The sequence below is a fragment of the Sceloporus occidentalis genome, unplaced genomic scaffold, assembly GCF_023333645.1.
Source record: "Sceloporus occidentalis isolate IW3139 unplaced genomic scaffold, rSceOcc1.0.p SCAF_2, whole genome shotgun sequence".
NCBI classification, from domain to species: Eukaryota; Metazoa; Chordata; class Lepidosauria; order Squamata; family Phrynosomatidae; genus Sceloporus; species Sceloporus occidentalis.
In genome coordinates this window covers 175968071-175994268 of record NW_028316982.1, presented here as the reverse complement: position 1 = coordinate 175994268, position 26198 = coordinate 175968071, and the positions used below count along the sequence as shown (strand labels likewise).

Genomic DNA, 26198 nt, shown 5'->3' with positions numbered 1-26198 from the left:
ATTATTATTATTATTAACCTTTATTTATAAAGCGCTGTAAATTTACACAGCACTTTTAATTAGATGGTTCCCCGCCCTCAGGCTTACAATCTAAAAAGACACGACACAAAAGGAGAAGGGAGTGGTGGTGGGGAAGGGGATGAGGTCTAGCAATTCTTCTCTACCTCCGAGGCCTGGACCAAGGCAGATGGACTGGAGGGAGGGCTTGGCTTCTTAATGGATGGGTAAACTTCTTCCAGGGAAGCCTGTTGGAGCTAGCCTGCCTCTCTACTAGGACAATACGTATAAAATACATAGCTATACAGGAAATGATTCAATAAAACAGGACACAAAAGAACATCAAATAGCAAGTGACAATTATGCAATGCCTGGGAACGCTTCTCTGAACAGGATGGTCTTCAACTTTTGAAGCTGGTTAAAGAAGTGATGGCTCTTGCTCGCGGGGGAAGAAGGTTCCAGGAGTGAGGGGCAGCGAGTGAAAAGGGGCGAATCTGTGGTGGGGCAGAGGAAATCATGGGCTGAGACAGCTGACCTTGACTACCAGAACGGAGGGCCCGAGTGGGAAGGTGAGGAGAAAGAAGGCCTGATAAGTAAGGAGGGGCCAGCCCATGGAAGGCTTTAAAAATGGACAGCAGGAGCTTATACTGAATGCGGAAAGGGATGGGGAGCCAGTGAAGGGATGCCAACAAAGGAGAGATATGGTCAGAGCGGTGGGCAGATGTGATAATGCGTGCAGCTGAATACTGGACAGAAATTAAAGGACGGAGGTGAGAAAGAGAAAGCCCAGCCAGGAGGATGTTACAGTAATCAAGTCGTGAGACCACTAGGGCATGGGTCAGAATCTTGGCAGTAGAGGCGGAGAGATATGGTCGGATTTTGGCAATATTGTACAAAAAGAATCTGCAAGCCTTGGCTTATAAACAGCATTCCCCCAATGCAGCCTGATGGCAGTCTTTCCAGCCTGTCTGTTTGGGGCCAAAATATACTTAAGTAGTTGATCTACAGGGTGTTCAAAATTATCTTTACTATTTGAATTCTATATACAATTGAAAATATCAAGATAATTTTCATAGACCCTGTAGAACCTTGGCCTATATCTTTAATTGCAGAATCGGCATTAAATTTTATGTAACTGTCACCAAAATTCTCACACCTAGGTATAGGTATAAACTAGATATAACAACAAAGCTAACTAAAGGTGGGATCAAGTACTTTCACATGAACACTGAATAATCCATGAGCCAGCTATAGAGAAGTGCTCTCTCACTTTCTCTCTGTTTGTGTATGTTAGCACAGTTGTGGTGGAATGAAAAATATATTCACGGTAGCTCCATGGAATACTTGGGCTTTTGCAGTCACTTTTAATGCAACTCAAAATCAAATATTCATGTACCAATTCTAACAAACTATAAATAGTGCTTGTAATACTTCTGAAAGATACCCAAAACTCTGCTCTTCCTTTCAAGAAAACAAATGAAAATGGAAGATATTCATATAACACAAAAAATACAGATTTTGTGTATAAAGTCTGCATGTGTATGCTCAGCAGTTTCAGGACTGGAGTTAATGTTTGAGAATTAAGCCCAGTAATCTAAAAGCTGAAAATTTCTACCCTGCATCAGACTCAGCTCTGTCCAGTTTCAGATTCTTCTTTCAGTAGTCAGCCAGCCAGATGCTTGTCAGAAGCTTATGCAAATAGGGCAGTGGTAGGCTGGCGATTTCTGCACCAAATCAAAGGTGGTAGTTTTAACCTACTAAAGCTGCAAGTGAGATGGCATCAGTTTACTGAAAGAGCACCTTCTCCCTTAAGATGTCTTCCGGGTGCAAGCTAATGGAAGTGAAGTGGGTCAGTGGCTAGAGAGAAAGACATTTTGGTAGTAACATCCTACTCATTTAAATGTTATATTTTAACTTTTTAAATGTTTTTGCATTGTTTTTAATTTGTATGGTTTTAAATTTTTTGTGAGCTGCTTGAGTCTCCATATCAGGAGAAAGGTGGGATATAAATAAAATAAAATCATCATAATAATAACAAAAATAATTATGAAGCAGACTTACCAGGGAAATTTTCCTTTTACTATCAGTTATGATATTTTGGTCCCAGCTGAACACCATTTTATTCTCTTAAACCTTTTCATAATTCATGATGTCTTGGCCATAGTTGATTATCATGATAAGCCAAGAGTGTCTCAAACTCAGACTTACAAGTAATGAGTAGCATGTTGGTGCTCTTTGCCCAGTTACTACTATTGGGTGTTTGTTGATGTTGTTGTTTGCCTTCAAGTTGTTTCTGACTTATGGAGACCCTAAGGCAAACCTGTCATGGGATTTTCTTGGCAAGATTTGTTCAGAGGAGATTTGCAGTTGCTTTCCTCTGAAGCTGAGAGCATGTGACTTGTCCAAGGTCACCCAGTGGGTTTCGTGGCTGATCCAGGATTCCAGCCCTGGTCTCTAGAGTCATAACCCAGTGCTGAAACTACTACACCGTACTGGCTCTGAGTGTTTCTTAGGAATGGCTAAGAAAACCACAGACATTCATGGTTTGCTTCTCATGAACTCCAAACCTAGGAGTCTGGCTTCTCTCTCCAAGCCAGATTTATTAGCTTGGGTTTGCTGTTGCTTATGGCTCTGGCTTCAAAGATAAGATAAGAAAGATAAGGCAGAATCTTCAGTTTGGTGTTCATGATAAGCAGACTACGCATGGATATCCTGTGCTTTAACCACACCTACATTCAGGACAAGCCAAGGCAGTTTATGCTACTAAATCCAGATCTCCAAAACTCTGGTTTGTCATGTCATCCAAACACAGCTACAGTGTGATACTCTCTGTTAACAATAGCTATACTATACTTTCTAATCAGTTTTTGTTTTGTTTTTTATATTGTATCTGTTTTGTGAGCCACCTGGGGACTTTGTGTTACAAGGTGATACTATAACTATATGTATATAAATGAATTTAATGACTGTTCTAATATTTGATGACATATCCTGTATGAGCTTGTTCTCTGCAAAGATTTGGCTTTCTAGGGTAGTAATCCTTACTGCCTTTTGTGCCACAGAATTTTATAAACCGATTTCACCATATCTTTGAACTTGGAACAGAAATTGGAAGGAATTATAGATGATGTATGAGAACTGCGGATTAATTGTGTTTTAAGGCTGATGTTATTGAATGGATCCTGGTTTGACAATCCCACCCTTCTGTCATCAGTCAAAATTTGCTAAGTCAAGGGTCAGAGAGCTTGCATACTGCTTGCAATTAGATATAAGCAATTAGAAGGGAATTGGTGAGTGAAAAATCAGGACTGGGGAGTAGGAGTAAAGAGTAAAGGAGTAAGAGGTTTTTACAGGAGTAAGAGTAGGAATAAGGAGTAACAAAAGTATAATAAGAGTATAATATGAGAAGGAGTAACATTAAGAAAAATATCTTACTCTGGAGTAGGACAAGGAGTAACCCCAAAACCACCACTACTCCCCAGCCCTGTGAAAAATAAAGAGCACTGAAAGGAACAATGGAGCATCTCCTACTTTTCCTTTCAAATGTGCATTAATGATTTGACATCCCATCTTTTGTTCTTGTTGACTGCATTTGTGTTGGAACGTGACCCATGAGAACCCTGCTGATGAGACATCTCCAAGACCCCCTGTACTCCACTGCTCTGCCAGTTCCTGCAAACTCATACTTTTAATAGAGTTCATACAGCTAGTATGTGGCTTTCCTCTCTTTCTGCTTCCCTCTACCTTTCCTAGCATTATTGGTTTTTCCAAAGTACATCAGGCTAAATTTTGTCATCTTGGCTTCCAGGGAACTTTCTAGCTTGATCTGCTCTATGGCCCATCTTTTTGGCTGGTCACGAAATCCCCAGAACTCTTCTCCATCACCACATCTCAAATGAATTGATCTTCTTCCTTTCTTCTTTCTTAAATGTGTAACTCTCTCATCCATACATGGTGATAGGGAATACAACAGCTTGTATGATCCCATCTTATACTATAAAAATTCTACAGGAACTCTTGGCACTTTCTGGCAGTTTCTTGATCTGCAATCTCTTTGTAGTGATCTCCTTCATCAGCTGTGAATTTACTAAATTAGGCTGTATGTTATACTGGTAAAGAGTCTTCGGCCTGTTACAGACTGCCAAAATAAAGCTGCTTCGGGTCTCTTTGGAGGTATGCTGTTTAAATGATGCATGCATCCTAAGAATCCGGAAGCTGCACCAAAGCTGCACTCCAGTGCTTAGGAATGGAGTGTGGCTTTGGCACGACCTCTGGACTCTTAGGACCCATGCATCATTTATATAGCATGCCTCCAAAGAGACCCAAAGCAGCTTTATTTTGGCAGTCTGTAACAGGCCATAGTGTTCAGCTTCAAATTACGTGTTTTAATTCATATTTCTGTGGCAGCTTGTGGATCTATGCACTCAAATTCAATTAGAATTTTGAGCTCTATTGCTTACTGCTCAGATTCTTTTCACCTGGTAACATGCTCCAAATGAGAACATGTTCAAAAAGCAAGTTTGACGGGCTTATTCGTTTAGCTGTTCTCTATGATAACAGTTGCCCAGCATTAAACTGCAGTCCAATCTCCATTAAAAGTGGTAGGACTTGCATCTGCATACTTCTTGTACAGGATTATAACTTTGAAGTATGTTTGTTTCATTTGCAAGAAACATGTTATTTTAATAACTGATGGACTTTGAGTAGATCATGTGCTGTGCAATACCATACTATTGTTGACATAAGCAAAGTTCTATATCTCTGACCTTCAACTACGAAGTTGTCTCATTGAATTTGACATTGTTTATACTATGATTTATACTGTAAAGACGACGGTATATCAGATTTTTATCTACAAAGCTCTGTATTAAAAATCATCAGACATAAATAGCTTGGTATCTTGCTATCTGCCTATATGTTATACTAAACGCTACCAAACCAGTTCAGCAGCATTCTATAAATGGTTGTGTTCAGCAAGAAAAAATTGTAGGTAGAATTGCATGGTGGTAATTTTAGTGACACCACTACAAAGTCTACCTAGTGTTTGCTGCTAAACATCCTGCTTATACTGCTTTTGTACAATTACATTAATAAGTCAAACTACTTTCCATATGGCTTCCACTTAATGTATACAGTGGATCCTTGTTATACACGGGGGATCCGTTCCGGACCCCCCCCCCCGTATAACAAAATCCGCGTATGCTCAAAGCATATTTGTCCCAATGGCGGTGCGTGTGCACGCGCACCGCCATTGGAACAAAAGTCCCTTCACCCACCCCTCCCTCGCTTCCCTCCTCCCTCCCTCCCTTCCCTTCCCCTTACTTACCTGAACTCCCTCGGCGGAGCGGCTTGGCCTCCGCCGCCGCCGCTGCAGGGAAGCTGGGTGGCGTCGGTGGAAGAGGCACCCATTGGGGACAATTTCCTTCTCCTCCCTCCCCTCCTCCCTTCCCTTCCCTTCCTTACCTTAAGTTGCTCGGAGCGGCTTGGCCTCCGATGCCGCCGCTGCAGGGAAGCTGGGTGGCGGTGGCGGTGGAGGCCAAGCCTCAGCTTCCTCGCCGCCGCCGTGCAAGGGCGCGATGGCGGTGCTGGAGGCCTCTTGGCCCCCAACAGCACCGCCACTGGGCCTTTGCCACAGCGGCGGCGAGGGAGGAGGGCTGCCGCGCCGGAGGCCTTTAAGGCTTCCCGTGCCAGCATCCAGCCTCCTCCAGGCCGCCGCCGCTGTGTAAGGGGCGGGTGTCGGTGCTGGAGGCCAAGAGGCCCCAGCACTGATACCTGGCCCTTCCGTGGCCGCGGAGGCCTGGAGGAGGTGTCGGTGCTGGAGGCCTCGCAGGCCTCTGCTGCTGCTGCCCTCTGCGCCTCCTCTTCCTCACCTCCGTGCCCAAAAAAAGGCGCGGAGGTGGGGAAAAGGAGGCGCGGAGGGCAGCAGCGCCGGAGGCCTGCGAGGCCTCCAGCACCCACACCTGGCCTCCTCCAGGCCTCCGCGGAAGGGGCGGGTGTCGGTGCTGGGGCCTCTTGGCCTCTAGCACCGGTATCCAGCCCTTCCGCGGTGGCGGAAGCCGGATGCCACCCTTGGGGACAATTTCCCCATTTGCCATCCGCGGATGCTCAAATCCGCGTATGGCAAATCCGCGTATGGGGAGGTTCGATTGTACAATCGAAAGTACAAACCGTGTGCTTGTCTGGGGAAGAAAATACATAAGACAAGCTGTCTGTGTTGATATTCAGATCTACTATGTTAAGTCATTTGTTTGGTCATGAATAGTATTAATGGATGAACAAATCCATTGTATCTTATAGTAGTGCTTATTCCACATAGGTAAATATGCCAGTGGCTGAATACACATTTGATACAGTCCATATTAGATAACCTGATATCATCACAACCGAAACAGTGAGTTTTAAACACTTGTAAACAGTTTTCTGACTTATCTACTTCAAGGATTCTACTTTGCTCTGAAAGAAATTCACTAATTAGACTTTTTTCCACATAATTCTGCAAAGTGTGTTGCAGCGATATCATTTCATTTGTACAGTACTTTAGAAACTAACGATATCCTTATTAGATCTAGACATGGAAGATGTGGTATGTCTTGCTTCACAGAATATAGACTGCTGGTGGTGAGAAATGTGCTTTGCAGTAATGAAGGAAAAAACAGGAATCTCTTTTTACTTCTACCCTCAGTAGAATCAAGCCAAGCATTTTCACTTCTACCATCAAAACAGAATCAAGACTGCGAAATTTGAGTCCTTTTTGGTGCAGAGGGAACTGCAGAACTCAGTAGCTGCTGTGAAGAGTAGTTTCCAGATTAAATGATAAAGTCAGTGTGACTTTAAGCTTTTATATGAATAGTTAGCTAGTAAGAATGCTGTTCTTCCGTTCAGCTTTTGTTGCAAGTTTTAAAAAAATAAAAGTCAAGATCATAGAAGAGACCACAAGGGCCACCCAGTCCAATCTCCTGCCGTGCAGGAACTCACAATCAAAGCATCTGTGACAGATCACCATCCAGCCTCTGTTTAAAGACCTCCAAAGAAGGAGACAAATGTTGTTATTCTAGAGATGAAGAAAGAAACCAGAGAATTTATGCCCTACTACTTGCTACATCACAAAATGACGTAGAAGTGAAGGCAAGAATCTTATCAATTGTGTATGATGGAAGCCAGCAACATTAGATAAATATATTCTCCCTAGCACTTGTAAGTGTAGAGGATGAACAAAAGAAAAGAATGTTGTTTCTCTAGGTTTTTTTTTTTAAAGGCTTATCTTGGGGGATGTTGATGTCTTCTTCCAACAAACCAGTAATATTTACATATATTATTTTAAAAAGACTACGGTAGAAAAACCTATATTAAAGACCTTCCTGTTTGGGATTGCATTCCCTGAATAAGGTCCTATAGGCCTCCTTCCGCCGCACTGGCAATGGGACTGGCTAACCTGGGGCCTTTTGTTTTTATGTTTCATGTATTTATTGTATGATTTTAATGTTTATTGTTTATTGTATTTTAATTGCTGTAAACCGCCCTGATCTGATGGAAGGGCGGTATATAAATAAAAATTTTATTATTATTTATTTATTATATATTACTGCCTTGCCATTTCATAGCAAATTACTGTTTTCAGATCCTTTAAAGTGAAAATAGAGATACATAGGAATGATCGCGATGTGCAGATATTACAAGATTGTTGTTGTGCCTTCAGGTCTTTCCCAACCTATGGTGACCCTAAGGTGAGCATATAATGGAGTTTTCTTGGCAAGTTTTATCAGACGGAGTTTGTCATTGCAATGCTCTGAGGCTGAAGCAGTGTGACTTGTCCAAGGTCATCCAGTGGGTTTCCATAGCTGAGGGGTATTTGAACTCATAGTCGAATGCTCAAACTACTACACCACACTGGCTCTCAAGCACTTACTCATAAATGATACCATAAAAAGGAAAGCCAAATAAATGAAAAGAGCAAAAGAAAAGATAAAATACCATATCTTAAACATGGTAGGGTGTTATAAGTATGCATAATCACAATGCATCATATAGGTGATTTCTGGTTCTTTTAAGGTGATAACATCTGTACGTCAGATGAAACTTATCCCTAGGTATGTTCCAGAGTTAAGCCGATGTATATAGTCTAGTCTAGAGACAAATATTTGACTATTTCATCCTCACAAGTGAGGACAAATAATTTCTGTAGTTTCCCACTTGCTGCAGGGAAAATTAATATTCTTGCTACAGGAAAATTTATATTTTCTGTACAGTTCTTACCTGGTATTTGTATATTCCAATGTGTTCCACAAAGCTTTCTGCACAAAAATGGTGGATTTTATGCAAAATTTATAATTACAAATAATTTATAGCCATAACTATACATTTCAAGGAAATTAGTAATTGACAGAATTCTCAAAACATGGCAGTTTTAGGGACCTGAAAACCAGATGCCATGAGAAACCAGGCTGAGTAGCAAGATTAGATGCACAAAATTGTTAGGCAGTCTACACTTAATGGAGTGTATCTCTGTCCATTTTCTTGTATGCTTGTGCAATTCATTTCCTTTGTCTACAATGTCTTGGACCGACTGGATAATTTGAGTGTTTGAGACTACCTTACAAAAATGTCCAGTGTATCACTGCATGTGGTAGACAGAAAAATGCTTTGATCTGTTTTGGTCAGATCTCACCAGTTTAGGGTACCACTTTCAGGAAGAATCAAGAGAAAGGAGACCAAAATGATCAAAGGCCTAGAAACAAAGCCTTATGAGGAATGTCAGAACCTAATTCATGAATGTCACTAATGATCTGACAACTATGTTTGTGGGTCTCTAAAGAACACTGTTAAACATGTTTCTCAATACATTTCAGGTGATTCGCTAACCTAAACCTTGCTTTCTCATTTGTTGAATGTTGAGCTGATTTTTCATTCCTTTTTGTTTGTTTGAAACTGCTACATACCATGTTTTGGTATGATCTAGGTGAAAATATTTCAATGATATCACTGTGATGTCATTCAAATAAGACATCTCATCATGCTGTGTGACTGGGTGTGTGATAATGATGAGTTAATTGTGTTAATTGTGGAGTAGTGTTGACTTATAAAAATAATTTGTTTTGGAATCAATTGTCCAGGAATTATAATTAGAACTGAATAAGTTTTGCTATCTACTTGCCTTTCTTGGGATGAATTAGATTTGTCTTCAGAGCAATTTTTGGCAGTTTAGTTGGTATGAAATAAGGTAATAAGGAACAATGAAATGACAATATTTCAGGAATCAACTCTTCTAGAACATGGCCTCATAGCCTGAAAAACCCACAAAAAGCTATAGAAATGACAATATTTTTTCACTAATTTTGAGTCTCTTCCAGAATAACATATCTTTACATTTCTTGTTTGTTCGTGAACCTATGAAAAAATGTGAGTCTGATAAATTCTTTAAAAAGCCCAAACTAAATGAAAATCTCAATAAATGAGCATAGTGGTTATAATCTCTGAACACTTTACATTGGTTGAAATTGGTTTCTCTGATCCACATGCAAGATTCTTGTGTTGTGATAGGTTCCTTCCTTCTTAGTGTTGAGCTAAACAAAAGAGACCCCCACCAAATATTCATTGGTTAATGTCAGTGGGATTTGAGCTTGGAGTTGCTTATCTGTTTCCTGCAGTGGGCCTGTGGAGGGTTTTTTGTTCTGTTTTTTAAAATTGTGCCACTGGTGTGCCCTGTCCTCTACCCCCTCCTTTTTAAAAATGACAATAACAGAGCTCCTTGTCTCCTGTATAAGTTGCCCCTCAGAGGCTGCTAGTTAGCTGATGTCTGTGTTTTGTAGCCTGGGAAACAACAGCACTTAATTTTTTAATCTGAGAACTGAAAACAAGATTTCAACTTTCTCTTTAAATAACAGCAGCCTCTTCTCCTTATAATACACGTAACCCCCCCCCCCCCACAAAAAAAGCTAGTAGACTACAGAGTAGCTATTTTTAAGTGACTGTGGGATGAAACAGACGGTCCTTTTGTGCCACCTTCTGGGTGGCTTGGAAGCATGGCATTTACACGCCACACTCTCACAAGCCGCCCGGAAGCCACCCCACTGTTTATACAGGGGGCAGCTTACAGGCAGTCTGGTGGCACAGTATTTATATGGCGCTGGAACACCTTAAAGCCAGTTTCCAGTGCAGCTCTTTGCTGCTCATTTCTTGGCTGGCAAAATGGTAGAATGGGGCCACAGTGGGTGGTTGCCACAGCCCCAATCCGGCTTTGGAAGGGGTGGCTTAAAGCCACCCCTTTGGGGCAGTCTGTTTCACCCTTATGACAATCATTTCAAAATAGTTTTTTCACATTAATTTCTGCCACAGTGTACACACAAGAGGCTTTCATCAATTAAGCAAACACATTTATAAGAAAGTAGAAAAAATAATGGTAATTATGTTATCAGGCAATTACACTTTTCAAAGATATTTTAGGGGTGAAACAGACCACCCCTTTGCACTGGCTTGGGGACAATGTCAGAGTGCAACATTTAGACACTGCATGCTCTCATGCCACCCCCAAGCCGGTGTCATGCCACCCACCCCTCCCATTTGGTGGGCAGCTTTGTGGCACTCTGGTGGCATGGTGTTTATATGCCGCATGCCACAAGAGTGCCGCGAGGCTGCTGCAGTGGCAGAAAAGATGGCTTTTTGGTGGCTCAAAAAGGAGCAGCATTTTGCTGCTCCTTTTTGTACCAGCAAAAAGCTGGGTTAGGGGCGTGGCATGCGGTTGCCGTTACCCCAACATGGTGTTTAAAGGGGTGGCATTAAGCCGCTCCTTCAGGGTCATCTGTTTCAGCCCTCAGTGTCTGTTTCAATACTTATAATGCAAATTAACCATATTTTTCAAAGGCATGTTGAAAACCAAATCACCTTAATTGCTTGATGGTTTTATACAAAGTAGCATTTCTATTATATCTGTGTCTCTATAAAGTGATTCCCAAGACTTTTAGACTACATGTTTTCCTCTTTCTTGACAAATTGAACTACTAATTTTCAATTAGTTTAACATGTCCATGGTCAGTCAAACTTACTTTGCCAAATGGTGAATCTTTCCATTTTTAGAGCAAATGTTTGCTAATATGAATGCAAGTTCTGGATATAAAGCATGAACACATTTGTCTAAATCCAATTGTTAGTGCCAATTAGTGTTGACCCATTAAATCATTGGGAATGTGGTAAGTTCCATTTGTTCAGTGAGTATAATCTACCTATTGTGGAAAGCTATTTTCTGAGCACTGTCATGTAAGCATTCTTGCTAGTCATGCATCTATGGTGTTTCAGCTATGATAAGAGTAGTCTTATACGCCAGAAAATACAGTACTTTTTTATTTGAATCTCTGCTGACTGAAAACTGAGAACTGCATGTACAGAAGGGGGGGAGACTAGTTCAGCATGCATCTAGGAATGTAAGACTCTGATATTGTGCCCAAGTATAGCACTATACAATATGCTCCGTAGAGTATAATAGCGCCGCAGAATCCTGGTTGAAAAAACCTGATTTAAGCTCACCAGTAGTTAGGACATGGCTTAGCAGGAATTTGCTTCAACTATATATATAGTACAAAATACATAATTATGTGTGCAAATTGGGTTCCCTCCCACCAGTGGAACTACTTTTCCATGATGATAGGATTGTGTGCTCCTTTGAGGCAAGAGGTTATGCTAACAACAGCAGCACTGCTGGTAAGTTCTCCCATGTCAGACAAGCAGACAAGCTTTTGCTGAGGAATAAGTTATAGGTACATGAAGTATGAGGAACATGCATCGGGGAAACCAGACATAGTAAAATGGAATATAAAAGATTGCAGTACTTGGGGAGAATGAGCTAAAGTGGACAGGAATGGGACATTTTGAGTCAGAAAATTATACAATGTTTTATTCACAAAATTAAGAACTAATATGAAATGGGGTGGCATTAATAGTGAGGAGAGATTTAGCAAAAGCAATCAAAGGATATAATGCAAAGTGTAACTGAATAATATCAGTAAGACTTTAGGGAAGACATATCAGTATAACCATGATTCAACTACATAAGCAAAAGGGAAATTTATGCTCCAGCTACAGAAGCAAAACAGGAAGAATTAGTAGGATGTAGTCCAGGAGGAGATTGATCACAAACCACAATAAGAGTTCTTGCTAATCCTAGGCGATTGTAAAGCAAAAATAGGAAACAGCAGAATCAAAGACAGGAAAATTGAACCTATCAAGAAATGAAGCAGGAGAGAAAGGAGACTGAATTTTGTAAGGCCATGAATTTGTCCATCACAAACACATTCTTCAGGAGATGACTATATGAACTGTATACAGGATATCCAGTGTAGAAATGAAGTAGACTAACTAATTGGAAGCAAGAAGATGGAGAAACTCCATCCCATCTGCAAAAACAAAACCAGGAGCAGACTGTGGCACAGATCATCAACTGCTAATATAAAAATTAGAGTAAAGCTAAACCGACTATCATGCAAAAAGGGATCTGAAGAACATCCCTGTAGAATTTATAAATAATTTAAACAGTGGATTTGCACTATTAAGCCGAATTGACCTGGAGCCAGAAGAACTCTGGACTGAAGCTAGGGACATTGTCAGGGTGGAATGCACAAATATACAATCTGCAGCCAAAATGAAAGATACCGTATATACTCGACTATTAAGTCGACCTCATGTATAAGTCAAAGGCAGGTTTTGGGGCCAAAATTATGAATTTTGTTATGACCTGTGGACAAGTTGAGAGCAAAAGTTAGAGGCATATAGCAAAGGATCTAAAGGATGAAGCAAAGGAAAACAATGCCAAAGAAATTACAAAATTCCTGCAGGAATAACTATTTATGTTTATGCTAAAGATTAGATGGTTGATGGAATAGAGGGGATTGGTGCTTCCAATGACAAATTGCACTCTTGCCTTTCACCAAGGGATGGTTCCTTTTTTTATTGAAGTTATAGTACAATTCTTGAATTGACTCATGGATAAGTCGATTCAGGTTTTTGGGGTGAAATTTTTAACTAAAATTTCTAGACTTATACATGAGTATATACAATAAGCCTCAGTAGATGACAGATGAAACCCTTCAAGCAGTTAAGGAAAAATGAGGTGTCAAAAGGAAGGTGTCAACAATAGAGTCAAGACCCTGAATGCAACTGTTGAATGACTTGTGTGCCAAGACAACAAGAACTGCTATAACAGTCAGAGCATAGAAATAGAAGCGGATGACAAAAAAGGAATAACAAGAAACTGTTTCCACAAGATCCAATAAAACAAATCAGTTAACAAGAACCCATACTTTTCTTTAACAGGAACATCTGATTATTGTAATATTGTGAGTGGGATGGAAACATTTGGCATATGTGTTGCAATACTAGCCAAGAAAAAAAGTACAATTTAGAGAGAAAAAATTAGCAATAAGGCAGTCATAAGCATAATGATCTTGTCAAATAGAAATGAATGCTTTAATAAGCAGGTTATTTTACAAACAGGAAACCTTTCAAAGCAGGCTCTTCCAAAATCAGGTGCCAGAATCTTTGGTATGGAAACTTGTTGAAGTTGTTCAGAAAGTGATGGATTGTTTGTTTAGTTTGATGCCATTTCTATGGTACCGTTTAGCATAAAGTTGTTTGGGTAGCTTGCAAGTCATGACTCTTATGTAGGACTAGCTACATAAGCATAGTACTGAGTTCTGCAAATATCCTGAAGACTAGATTTTGAGGCTCTGGAACAGAAAAAGATGGTAAAGAATAGGTACAGAAATGCTTACTAAGTTACTGTCTTCCATGTTCTGATGAGTACCAATGCTCCCCACTTACCTTAAGTTGTTGTGGTATGTTTTAATCATGTTCAGTGCAGCATTTTCTGCAAACACAAAAATGTAATTAATGCTTTTGATGCATTTACAACCATATAATTAAAACCTCAAGTTATGAAAGGTGTCTGAGTGACTATTGTCTGCTTGTTTATTATTAGAATGGCAACTTTGCTGTTGGCATATTTAATAACTTCGTTGATGCATTTTCCTCGGAGGAAGATAAGGAAGTGTAATTGACTGAATTTATCAAGAGAAAACTGAGATCTCTATAAAAGAACTTGCTTATTACATGCTTTTCTATGTTAATATGGGCTCAGACACAAGGATTTTTCTATAGCTGGTGTAACAATAATTAGTTGGTTTTCAAGACTATGGAGTTTATCACACTAGCGAGATCCCACTGGAAAACGGGAGTTAAATTAGATTCGATTTAAAAAAAAAAAAAACAACTTGCAAATTTGGGTAGTTTATCACACTAGGGGACTGTCAAAGTGAAATAATGTGAAGTTAATCTGAACGCAAAGCAGAGAAAAATGGCAGCTTTTTACTTTTGGAACTACCTAAAAGTAAAAAGCTGCCGTTATTCTCTACTTGGCATTCACATTAACTTCACATCATTTCACTTCAACAGTGACGTTATCTCATAAATTTGGGGCATTTGTGGGGGGTGGTGGTTTAAATCTAGTTTAACTCCCGTTTTCCAACGGGATGGTCTTGTTTAGTGTCTCTTGTTGGGGAGAAAGCTTCTTGGAACAGTGATGCATTCTTGTTTGCTTCTCCATTTTTCCCTAGAGCATAGAAAGTATCAGATGTGTGCCACATCTGTAGAATAACCTTTCAAACTGATTCTAGAGACCTGTAAATAGCAAACCACTTTTATTTATGAGAAGAGCCTTACTTGGGGGCAAGTCTATCAGTATTCATCATTTGCAAAAGAAATGGCATTGGGAGAAGTAATATAAATAAGTAGCATATGCAAAAGAAATATTTAAATCCATGACTTGGGACTTGTCACACACAGTGTAGCCTGTTCTGGAACCTAGTAAAGTCTGGCTCTACTGAGTTCCTAGGAAATAAATGCAGCAGGGTGCTCTTTTCAGTTTGCTTGCAGTACCAGCACAGTCTGTATTTGATATGAGAGAATTCTTGTTTGAGGCATGCTGCCTTTTTCAAGATAAAATGATTTTAAAAAGAGCTGGCATCCTCTTTTGGATGGTGATATAAGTCTGGTTCATGCCACTGCAATTCACTTTTAGGGTTGCAGAGTAATTTGGAACCCCCCCCCCCCAATATCTGCCTTTTGAGGAGATCACCCCCTCCCCAAACACAGCCATTTCTATGTTTTGAGAGAGCAAGGAGAAGAGCAGAGAGGTGTCCAGCTCTTTTCTTGCAGCTGGATGTCCCATTTATTCTCCCCATTGTCCAGGACCACAGGAGTAGCCACAATTGGGGGTACTGTTTGGCTTAAAAGGCAGTTTGGAGGGTGGCATTCAGAGGCATAGCTATATCTTGCCTTGAATCTCATCGATCCAATAGAGGGAGAGGTGGGATACAAATAAATATCATCATCATCATCATCATCTTGGAAGAAAAGCAGGATACAAAATAAGTAAGTAAATAAATAAATAAATAAATAAAATCCACATAGAAATGTGTGTTGATTCAGAATCTCTGCCTATGTCTCTTGCCTGAAGGTTTCCCAAACCCTAAAGTCTGAACATCTTGTATTTTGTGAAAACACCTGTATTAGTGGCCTTTAATTTTTGCAAATAATTGTAAACAATGAAATGCAGCAACTTGTGAGCATCCATTCATATATCTGTTAAATCATATCATCCAGTTTGGTCAGGGACTTTGTTCACTTAAAAGCTCATGTTTTAAAACTTGCCAGGAGAACTGTATTATTAAAAGATGAACTACAGCATGACTCAGAATTGCACAGATCACAATGTTGACAAAATTAGTGTTGTGTTGCAAGCCCCCCATAAAAACATAGTTTTTACTGGCCTGTTCACACAACATTACAACAGCATTAAGAGATTTCATCACATGTTACATTTCCCAGGGTGGTGAGATAACATAGTTGAAACTAAAAAAGGGGGTATGATAAGCAACTGCTGTTAAATCAATTTGCATTTAGAAGGCTTTTGATCATTTTATGACTTTGGCTATGTTTTATTCTGTTTGCTTTTTGATAAGTGAGTTAAAATACTCCTTTAGGAAGCCCTCCATAGAGGGAAATACACTGTAATAGACTACAGACACTGAACAACTGTCTTCATCAAGTTCAGTTGTTTGCTTTAATGCCTGGACAACTGTTTTATTGATGTGCATTTTACATTATTGACATCATATTTTAAAGTGTAGCTGTGAAATGAGGCAAAGATTTTAATCCTGTATTTAAATGCAACAAATCTAGTGTGAAGTGTGGGTAGGCTGATCAAAGTTCTATAGAATTTTAGCTTAATTGCCAAATGGAACAGCTTTAAATCAGTGTTTTGGATTTGAATTTATAAATTGGAGCTTTCTGCTAAGCACTGAAAATGCCATGAGTGTTCAGTCTGTATCAGTGTTGTTTGTGCACTCTTACATACACATATCTGTTTTTATACTCAACGCAAAGCTATGCTTAAGTAATTACTCTGTATTCCTAAGAATTAATGTTTGGGTGGAGTGGATGAGTGTGCCTTTTTAACTTTGACATATTTGCCCTAGGGAAGCTTCTGCCCTCAACTTCTATCTTTATTAATTTGAGCTACCTGTTTTTAGCAAATGTGATTTTAGTGTGCTTAAAATGATTATAATGACTAGCTTAAATTTTGTTTTTGCTGTTGCACTTTTGAACAATAGCAGTAAAGGTCTTAACAATGTGTATGTATTAAGTAGTAGTTTGAACTGGGGAAGGTATAAAGTCGTCAATCTTCTTAATAGCATAAACCAGTGTTTCCCAAACTTTGGTCTTCCAGGTGTTTTGGACTACAGCTTCTAGAATTCCTGACTGCTGGACAAGCTGGCTGGCGTTTCTGGGAGTTGAAGTCCAAAACACCTGGAAGACCAAAGTTTTGGAATCATTGGTGTAAACTATGGTATAGTAATTTGCTGCTCTCAGAATAAAAAATGCAGGATTGGCATTAGTGTGTGTGTGTGTGTGTGTGTATTTTCAAGTCATCTGCCAACTTATGGTGAACCCGTGCACTTTATAAAGTTTTCTTAGACAAGGAATATTCAGAGGTGGTTTTGCCAGTTCCTTACAGCACAATGTATAAAAGGCCTTAGTTTAGCATGCATATATATATATATATATATATATATATATATATATTATGCTTTATTTATATACCGCTCTTCCGAGATGATCAAAGCGGTTCACAGAATCATTTAAAAATTTCACATCTTAAAAAGCAACCATCACAACATATCCATCGGTAATAATCAATAAAAACCGACAGTACATTGGTGCAGCCGATGAAAATGCCCTCTGGTGAGTTGCTGCTAGTCTCACCTTAGGGTGTACTAATACATTTTTTCCTGATGTTCTGAGAGTGTGGGGTGGACTATATGGGGAGAGGCGTTCCCTCAAGTAACTCGGACCCAAGCCATATATACACACACACACACACACACACACACAACACACAAACATTGGTGGTTGAATAGGTATTATACTTTTTTTAAAAAAAGTATTTATTTATGTGTATTATTATTTGTTGTTGTTGTTATTGTTAACTACCCTTGAGTCAGTCTCAACCCATGGCAACCCTGCCTTCAGAAGAGAAGGCCACAGCTCAAAATCACCATGGAAGAGGCATCTTCAAGACCCCCTGTCCTCCACTGCTCTGCATATTTCCTGCAAACTCATACTCGTGACCTGCTTAATACAGTCCAACCATCTAGCATGCATCCTTCCCTCCACCTTTCCTAGTATTCTTGTTTTTTCCAGCAAGTAGTGCCACCTCATGATGTTGTAACCTGGATTGTATACTTGGTACTCAAGTACCAATGTATGTTTGGGAATTGTGAATTAGCTCTATGGTAGTGGCTTGGTTACTGTGCCATGGGATGTAGTTTTTTTTCCAGCAAGTAGTGCTCATGATGTTGTAACCTGGATTGTATACTTGGTACTCAAGTACCAATGTATGTTTGGGAATTATGAATTAGCTCTATGGTAGTGGCTTGGTTACAGAGCCATGAGATGTAGTCCCTATGTATACCAAGTCCAGAGACATGAGGAATTCCAGAGGCAGGTTTCTAATTAGTTTATTTTACAAGGGGAAATCAACAATCATTCAAAGATTCTTTGATCATAAGGACTAAGAAAATCAAATGTGTTACATTGGAACAGGGAAGGCCAAACTAATGGAAATACTGGACCTGAATAGAATAAATGCTCTGTGTGTTACAGTTCCAGAGATGAAAAGAGCTCATTCGCTCCTGGGGCAAATGGAGGTTGGCAAGCAAGAGAGGGGTTAGCCAAGTAGACTGGCACCATGACTTTACTAACTGGACAACTGTGCTGGTAAGGAGGTTATCACAGGGGGAGGCTGGCAATTGTGATTTACTGACAGGAGAGGGATAGGAGAAAAGCATGGGGGTGTGAACCCTGCTTGCGATATTTGGATGCTTTAAATTCAACTTAATCAAGTGAGGACAGAAGCCTTCCCGTGTGATAATCTCCAATGTGTCTGAAGTACAACAGCCTCAGTTTTGTCATCTTGGCTTCTAGGGAGATTTCTGGCTTGATCTGATCTGGGACCCATTTGTTTGTCTTTTTTTTTTTTGGCTGTCCAGGGTATCCAAAACATTCTCCTCCAGCACCATATCTCAAATGAATTGATTTTCCTCCTATCTTCTTTCTTAACTGTCCAGCTCCCACAACCATACATGGTACTAGGGAAAACAATGGCTTGTAAGATTCTGACTCTTGTTTTTAGTTGTATATCTTTGCATTTTAGAATCTTTTCTAATTCTTTCATAGCCACAGTTAGCTGCAGTTCTTAAAAAGTCAAATCAACCATCACCCATGTCACTGGGCACTTGTGGGCAGAAGACCTGCAAGGCATCCCTAAGCTGCTTCTTCTCTCTCCAAAACAAGATACCATTGAATTCAGACAGGAGGTCTTGCCACATTTGGCAAACTCCCTGAGTGATCATAATCTTGTGATGTGGCTTGCTAATTCTACAAGTAGCATCATGGAAATGCATAAGGAACACCCTACCTGCTGCCACAAGCCTACAGACAAAATTTAAATGGCCAGTTAATTCCTGAAATTCCTTAAGTGTAGCTTTCCTAAGTTTATGAAAGTCAGCCACTCTGGCTGTCATGTCCTGAACTTTCTCTTAGGGCAATCTGCACAACTAGTTGATGAGGTCACTTTCAATTCCCAGAAAAAAACAATAGGTGGGCAGGGCCCTCTGTCTTCTCCTGATGTAAAAGAACAAATACCATAATTCCTGCAGTAAGCCAAACCCATTGAACAAAAAGGCACAAAAATCTGTACCAAACTCACCACTAAACAGGAATTCAAACAAATAATGGACCCCCCCCCCCAGTTTACATTTTAAACATGAGAGCCTATACAAGGAACATTTGCTATTCAAAGGTTGCACACAACAAGGAGCACCTTAAATGTAGGGCCCAATCCAGGTAGAACTGCCTTCAGAAGAGAAGGCCACAATTCAAAATCACCATGATAGACTGGCAACAGCAGAAACATGATGTCACATTTCACTAGCTTTACACCAGTCCCTGACTTCCCTAACCACAGCTTCAAAGGTGGTCCTGATTTCCCTCTTGGAATATAACAAATGGTAAATAATCTTATATTCACTTAGCATCTTTTTGGGCACCAAACCTAACAGGTGCTTTGCTTGGAGGAAAGCAAATTATAAACATAAATTGTCAGTGTGTGTGGGGGGTGGTGGTGGTGGTGGTGGTTAAATATGCATACTAAGATTTGTATGTAATTGAGTTGTATATAATTGAAATTCTAGAAAAGTAATGTTTTGGACATCCATTACTTTATGCTTCCATTATTTTGTCATTTGTATGTTTTGGTCCCTGCACTTGTCACAGTTAGGAAACTTTTCCCTTTGTGAGAGGGACTCTGAATTCTTTCAATTGTTGTTTGTTGTTGTGTGCCACCAAGTCATTTTTGACTTATGGTAACCCTATCATAGGGTTTTCTTGGCAAGTTTCTTCAGAGGGGATTTGCCATTGCTGTCCTCTGAGTCTAAGAGTGTATCACCTGTCCAAGGTTACCCAGGGAATTTTTATGTTCAAGCAGGCTTTTGAACCTTTGATCTCCAGAGCCATAGTCCAACACTCAAACCATTACGCCATTCTGGCTCTCTTAACATTTATTAAATCTTGACTGCTTTGCTCCAAGTCTGTATTATACATTCTTAACATACATCATTGCCCTTAATGTTAGACACTCTGTAGACACCTTTTCTCTTTTTTCCCACCAAAAAAATCGTACTCGTTTTTATTAAGACATGACTACCATAAAATAAGGACATTTAGGGTTGCCAGATTGAAAACTGGATACAGTGCCTGTATTTTTATTGGTTATGCAGAAGTGAGAATTTTGAAAGGCATTGCTTGTCATGAAACCAGGATAACAAGCAACACTGATGAAATTTCCCCTTTTACCTAGCCATTAAAGGTTCAGTCACTATCTCAAGTTTTCACTCTGGCAGTCCCAGTGACATCATTAAATAATTGTTCAAAAAGGTGGGTATGACGTGGGTACAAAATCAGTTAACTTTCTTCAGGATAGCAATTATTAAAGAGCTGAAGAGGGAGAGGAGAGAAGTGTTTTAGACCTGTGTGCTATAAAACAGTGCTATAAAATCTGGAATTTTGAAATGATTTTAAAAGATATGAAACTGCAAATTAATCAGACTTCTAAAACTGCTTTTCACCACTGCAGTCAACAACAACAAAGGAGGAGGAAGTTGTGTGAATGTGTGTGCACAAAGTCTCTCTTTGTATTAAGGCAATGTCTTTATTAAGGAAACTCAGGGTCTGAGTACTCCTTGCAGTTTTCGTCAGGTAAACAAAACAAAAAGGACACAGGAAGGAAAAAAGTGATGGTGATTCAAGTTATGAGCCACTGTGGTGTAGTGATTTCAGCATTGGGCTATGACTTTGGAGATCCAGTTTTGAATCCCCACTCAGGCATGAAACCCACTGGGTGACCCTGGGCAAGTCACACTTTCTCATCATCTGAAGATGGCAAAGGCAAAGCCGCTCTGAACAAATCTTGCCAAGAAATCCCTTGACAGGATTGCCTTAGAGTTGCCATCAGTCTGAAACTACTTAAAGACGCATAATAACAACAAACCCAAGTCATAGGAGATTATTACATGGAGGAGCAAGCAGATTGCTTCCGTCCTTAGCCTGTGGTATTTGCACAATCGAGGGGGGAGGGAGGAATTATCACATCCCCACATGTTTATCCCATTCTTCTCCCATCCGTAAGGAGTAATGGCCTCACCATTTGGTATTAATAGGAGTTTCCATTAGAGTCTGCATCTAGTTGCAGTTTTAAGAGGAAAAGTAGAGGGAGCTCCCCCCTATTACATTTTTTTTTCTTTACTGTCTTACCAGGCAAAATATTCTGAAGAACCTGGAAGCTTGAACAGCATTTTTAAATTGGCTTAATATTGGTGTTTATCCTGCAATGGATTTTGACAATTTTCTTTTCTCTATCTCTTTATTTTTTTATCTGAACAAAGTGACTGTAAAAGGACATTGATTCTTTCAACTGTATGAAAAATGAAAAGTTTTACTGCACAGTTATTATGTAGATTATTATGTAGCTCATCTACACAAGCATTCATTTGAACAACTAAATTCTAGGAATTGTGAACATCTGAAGCACGTAATTTCATTCACAGTGGAGCAATCCTATCTCTTAGTTTACTATGCCAGTATTCACTGTCCTTCAGCTTCTTCTCATTTTGCAGTATTACAGCCTGGATGTACAGTGGGTCGTTATCTGCTGGTGTTTGGTTCCAGGATCCTCTGTGGATAACAAAAGCCATGAATGCTCAAGTCCCATTAAATAAAATGGCATATCAAAATGATATCACTTATATAAAATGGAAAATCAAGCTTCGCTATTTGGAATTTATACTTTTTTTTAATATTTCCAAGCCATGGATGCTTGAATCCATAGATAAAAAATAAGTGGCTAGGAGGGCTGACTGTATAATTTGATGCACACAAGATATTAAACACCGTGAAAGTGCCAAGTATATTTATTGTGGTTCAAAAATTAAGTAAACAGACAAATGGACACTTGTTGATTGCTTAAGTGTTTAAACCCCAAATCAATAGTGAAAAAAAACTTTGTCAGCAGTTATGGCTGTGAGGCTTTTTTAAAACTAAGTCAGCTAGATTAGTGTAGTGGTTTGATCATTGGACTACAACTCTAGAGATCAGGGTTCAAATTCCTGCTAGGCCATGGAAATCCACTGGATGATGACAAGGCACACTTTGTCAGCCTCGGTGGAAATCAGAAGCAAAGGCAACCCCCCTCTGAACAAATCTTGCCAAGAGAATTCCATGATAAGTTCACTTTAGGTTTGCTATAAGTCAGAAACAACTTGAAGACACACAACAATAATTTTGTCAGTGCATATTTGGATCCTCCATCTGGAGATTACTGATGAACAGCAACTTTCAAGTCCTGTCATAAACTCTCATTTGAACTGTGATCTGGGCCTGGATTGGGCCATTCCAAGACATTCAGGTTTTTGTTTTTAAAAACTGCAAATATCAGAATATGTTTATACATTTCACAGCAAAGCTGGTGAATACTTCCACAACTAACAAGTGCTGTTTTATTTTGTTTATTTAACTTTTGTTTAAAAATAGGTTGCATCTTCCCAATGTTGAGTAACACAACAACGATTGGAAAAGTCACTAAGCCTCACATATACATGGTTTTAAACAATTCAAAATAATTTAACCATTTTAATACCTTTTAAACATTTTAAATTATTATTTTTATTGTTATTTTTATTTACCTTTTAAAATAATTGTTACCTGTTTTGTTTTAAATTAGTCAGGTTAGTTTTGTTGTACGTAGTCCTGACACTGCAGAAATAATCCAGCCTGAGACCACTTTAACTGCCCTGGCTCAATTCTAGGGAATTCTGGCAACTGTAATTTTGTGAGACATTTCACTTTCTCTGTCCAAGAGCTCTGGTGCCACAATAAATTACAATTCCCAGGAGCTAGGGCAGTTAAAGTGGTCTCAGAGTGGATTACTTCTGCAGTGTGTTTTAGATCATAGACATGAAGTCTACTTCATCAGATGCAGGCAGCTGTTAAAGTTACTAGTAATGCTCTAATTATATAGTAATGTAATATATATCAGTATTTTTATGATGATTTGCTGCTTTAGGATATTAGTTATACACCCTTACTACAATATGTTTTCCCGAAATGACATATTTTACTCTTTAATTTTCAGGGACAGGTACCTTTGGGCGGGTTCACCTGGTGAAAGAGAAATCAGCCAAAGCCTACTTTGCGTTGAAAGTAATGAGCATTCCAGATGTCATTCGACTAAAACAAGAACAGCATGTGCACAATGAAAAATCGGTCTTGAAAGAAGTGAATCATCCATTTCTGATCAGACTGTAAGCTTTCCCAATTTCAGTTTTTATATTGTAATGTTCAGTTCTAACATTCAATTTTGTGTCAAGAATTTTGAGTAGCAAAAATTAAACTTACTTCCTCTTGTTTCTTTGAAATACTTTTGGCATATCCATACATGTTTTAAAAAGCACACAGAAGCATAGGACTAATGTGCCATGTTAAACAGTACACATTTGATGAAGAGCTAATCTTTGAATTACACACAACATGTAGAAACAGTGTATCTCTTCATTTTTTGTTCACTCCATAGTAAGTGTTTTGAGCACTTTCTAGACCACAATTCCCAGGACGCAAGCCATCACAGCCACTGACCATGCTGGCTTGAGAAATTCTGAGAGCTGTAGTCCAAGAAAGCAACTATGCCAAGTTCAGTGTAGTTCCTGAAATAGAGATGTTCACAAACTGTAGCACAACTAACTTATTTTTCTCCACCAATAAACAAAAATATGGATTTAAGATCTTTAGGCTGCTGCAACTAGTATACTAATCAAAATTGACCCCCTTTTTAAAAAAATATTGTTACAGTTTATTAATAGAGTATATCTTGTAGTACAAGGAATTAAGCATGTCTCTTAGAGTTTTTAAAAATATTAGTGTGGAGATACATAAATCTGGGTCCCTTTCACACTAGATAATTATATAACTGATTTTGTTTTAATTGCCATGGTCCCATTCTATGGAACCCATGTATTGGCAGTTTTAGGAGGAATATTTAGAATACTGGGCCATTCTGAGAGCTCAAATATTTCATCCAACTACAGATGCCAGCATTCCATAGGATGGGATTATGGCAGTCCAAGTGGAATCATACTGCTATGATTATGCAATGTGAAAGGGCCCCAGATCAGGATGTTTCTCAGTTTGTGTAATTAAGACATCCCCAAATTCCTCTCCCCCCAACTTCATTTCTGCATTCTCTTGGGTTATACAGTGGGGCCTTGGTATCCATGGGGGATCCCCCCACGGATGTCAAAAAATGTAGAACCTCAAGTCCCGTTGTTTGCAATGGGTGTGCACTCCTGCCCATGCCGGTGTAGGTATGCATGAGAGCACTTGCCCATTGCAAAAGCCAGGACTTGCCATCCACAGAGGCTCAAATCCGTGGATGGCAAGCCCACGCTTGGTGGGGGCACACTGTATTTTTATGTGCTCTTATGACATTCTGGAAGGATCATGAATCCACAAATGTAAATATTTTTTCCATGTATGGAAGAGCCTCCAACTAAGCAATCTCTTGCTGATTTAAGAGATTGTACTGCATCTGAAGCATTGTGCTTATATCTACAAAAGCTCAAGTGAAAATAAAACCAGTTTAGTCTTTAAGGGGCTGTCTTGTTTCTTTTTTTGTTTTGTTCCTTCCCTCTTCCTTCCTCCTTTTTAAGGGGGGAAAAGTGATATTTATTCATTTGTTCACACTATTCAAGAGGTTCCCCAACTCTATCTGAAGATTTGGACCCGGCATAGAGAAATACGGGGGAATCTGCAAAAACTCTCTTTCTCTCCTCAGAATAACTCTCTCCAAGCATGCCTATTGCTAGAGTTCTGATTAGAGATTTTGGATTGCAAACCTTGGTTGTACAGTCAGTCCTTTGTATCCATTGGGTTCCATTTCAGACCCCCACCACCACCACCGCAGATGACAAAAAATACTGGACCTCAAGTCCCGTTGTTTTAAATGGAGGCACACTGCATGTGTACTCACATTTGCACAGATGTGTGCACATACTACCATTGGGGAGAACAGGGTAGGGCCATCCTGGATGCTCCAGTCCACAGATGGCAAGCCTGCAGTTGGGGAGGACCACCTGTATTCCTATCCCACAGTCTTTTTAAAAAGAAATTTTTAAAAAGTATAACATTGTAGTTGTTTTGTTCTGTTTTTTTAAAAGCAGAGAATGGAAACACCCATTAACCTGTGAGTTTTTGATAAGTCTTTGAAAAATTGTATTTTCATTTTGAGTTAATTATCCCAAGTGAGAAATATAGCAATTTTGTGTAAAGGTTGGCAGTACTCTTTATTAGGAAGGAATTTATTTTTAATATTATTTCTCCAGGAAAACATGGTTATCAGTTCCCTAAGGGCTTTAATGCTGGCTGTTATATTTTCTGGTGGGTACAATGTTATTCCCACATAGCATAACTGCATGAAATCTGTTCCTATATATGCCTCGGTGCTTGTTTTGAATATATGCCTCAATGTTTGTTTGTGGTAATGGGTGGAGTAATATACACCACCGGAAATGTCAGAATTTCACAAGTTAAAGTAGACAAAAGCAGAGGGATGTGGGTACATATTGCAAAATAAATTTCATCATAATATGCTTGCACTCTGATAAGGTGAAGGGAAGAAAGAAAACAAAGATAGGCAAGTGCAGTCAAAAATAGCACCTCTAGTCCAGTAGCAAAGGCTACTGTAGTCCCACAACATTTGGAGGGTCATAGGTGGCCTACTCTGGGGCTGGTGGAAAGTTTAAAGAAACGGATTTAAACAAAAATTTAAGCAAACAGAACCTCAAAATAGGTACATTTAATCTTAAAGAAACACTCTGGGGGCCACAAAAGGATCTCCTTCAACTAATACAGTAATACAGACATAAATAAATGTCTGCTCCTACATATACCTCATAATAAACCAATGCAGTATAAAAAAGATAAAACAAAATTATCTTGATAGTGGCAGTGGAACACATATCCAGGATGTCTTTCTTTCATACACAAAGCAT

At 39.3% G+C, this 26198-nt stretch overlaps 1 protein-coding gene across 2 annotated transcripts in view; it reads left to right on the top strand.

The window, feature by feature from the left end:
• PRKX (protein kinase cAMP-dependent X-linked catalytic subunit) overlaps positions 1–26198 on the top strand; it is a 68129-nt gene that overhangs the window by 16861 nt on the left and 25070 nt on the right. For both annotated transcript variants that reach the window (XM_089508054.1, XM_089508055.1), the window contains exon 2: positions 23288–23456. In XM_089508054.1, coding sequence (XP_089364180.1) covers positions 23288–23456 — 169 coding nt within the window. The remainder of the gene's footprint in view (positions 1–23287; positions 23457–26198) is intronic.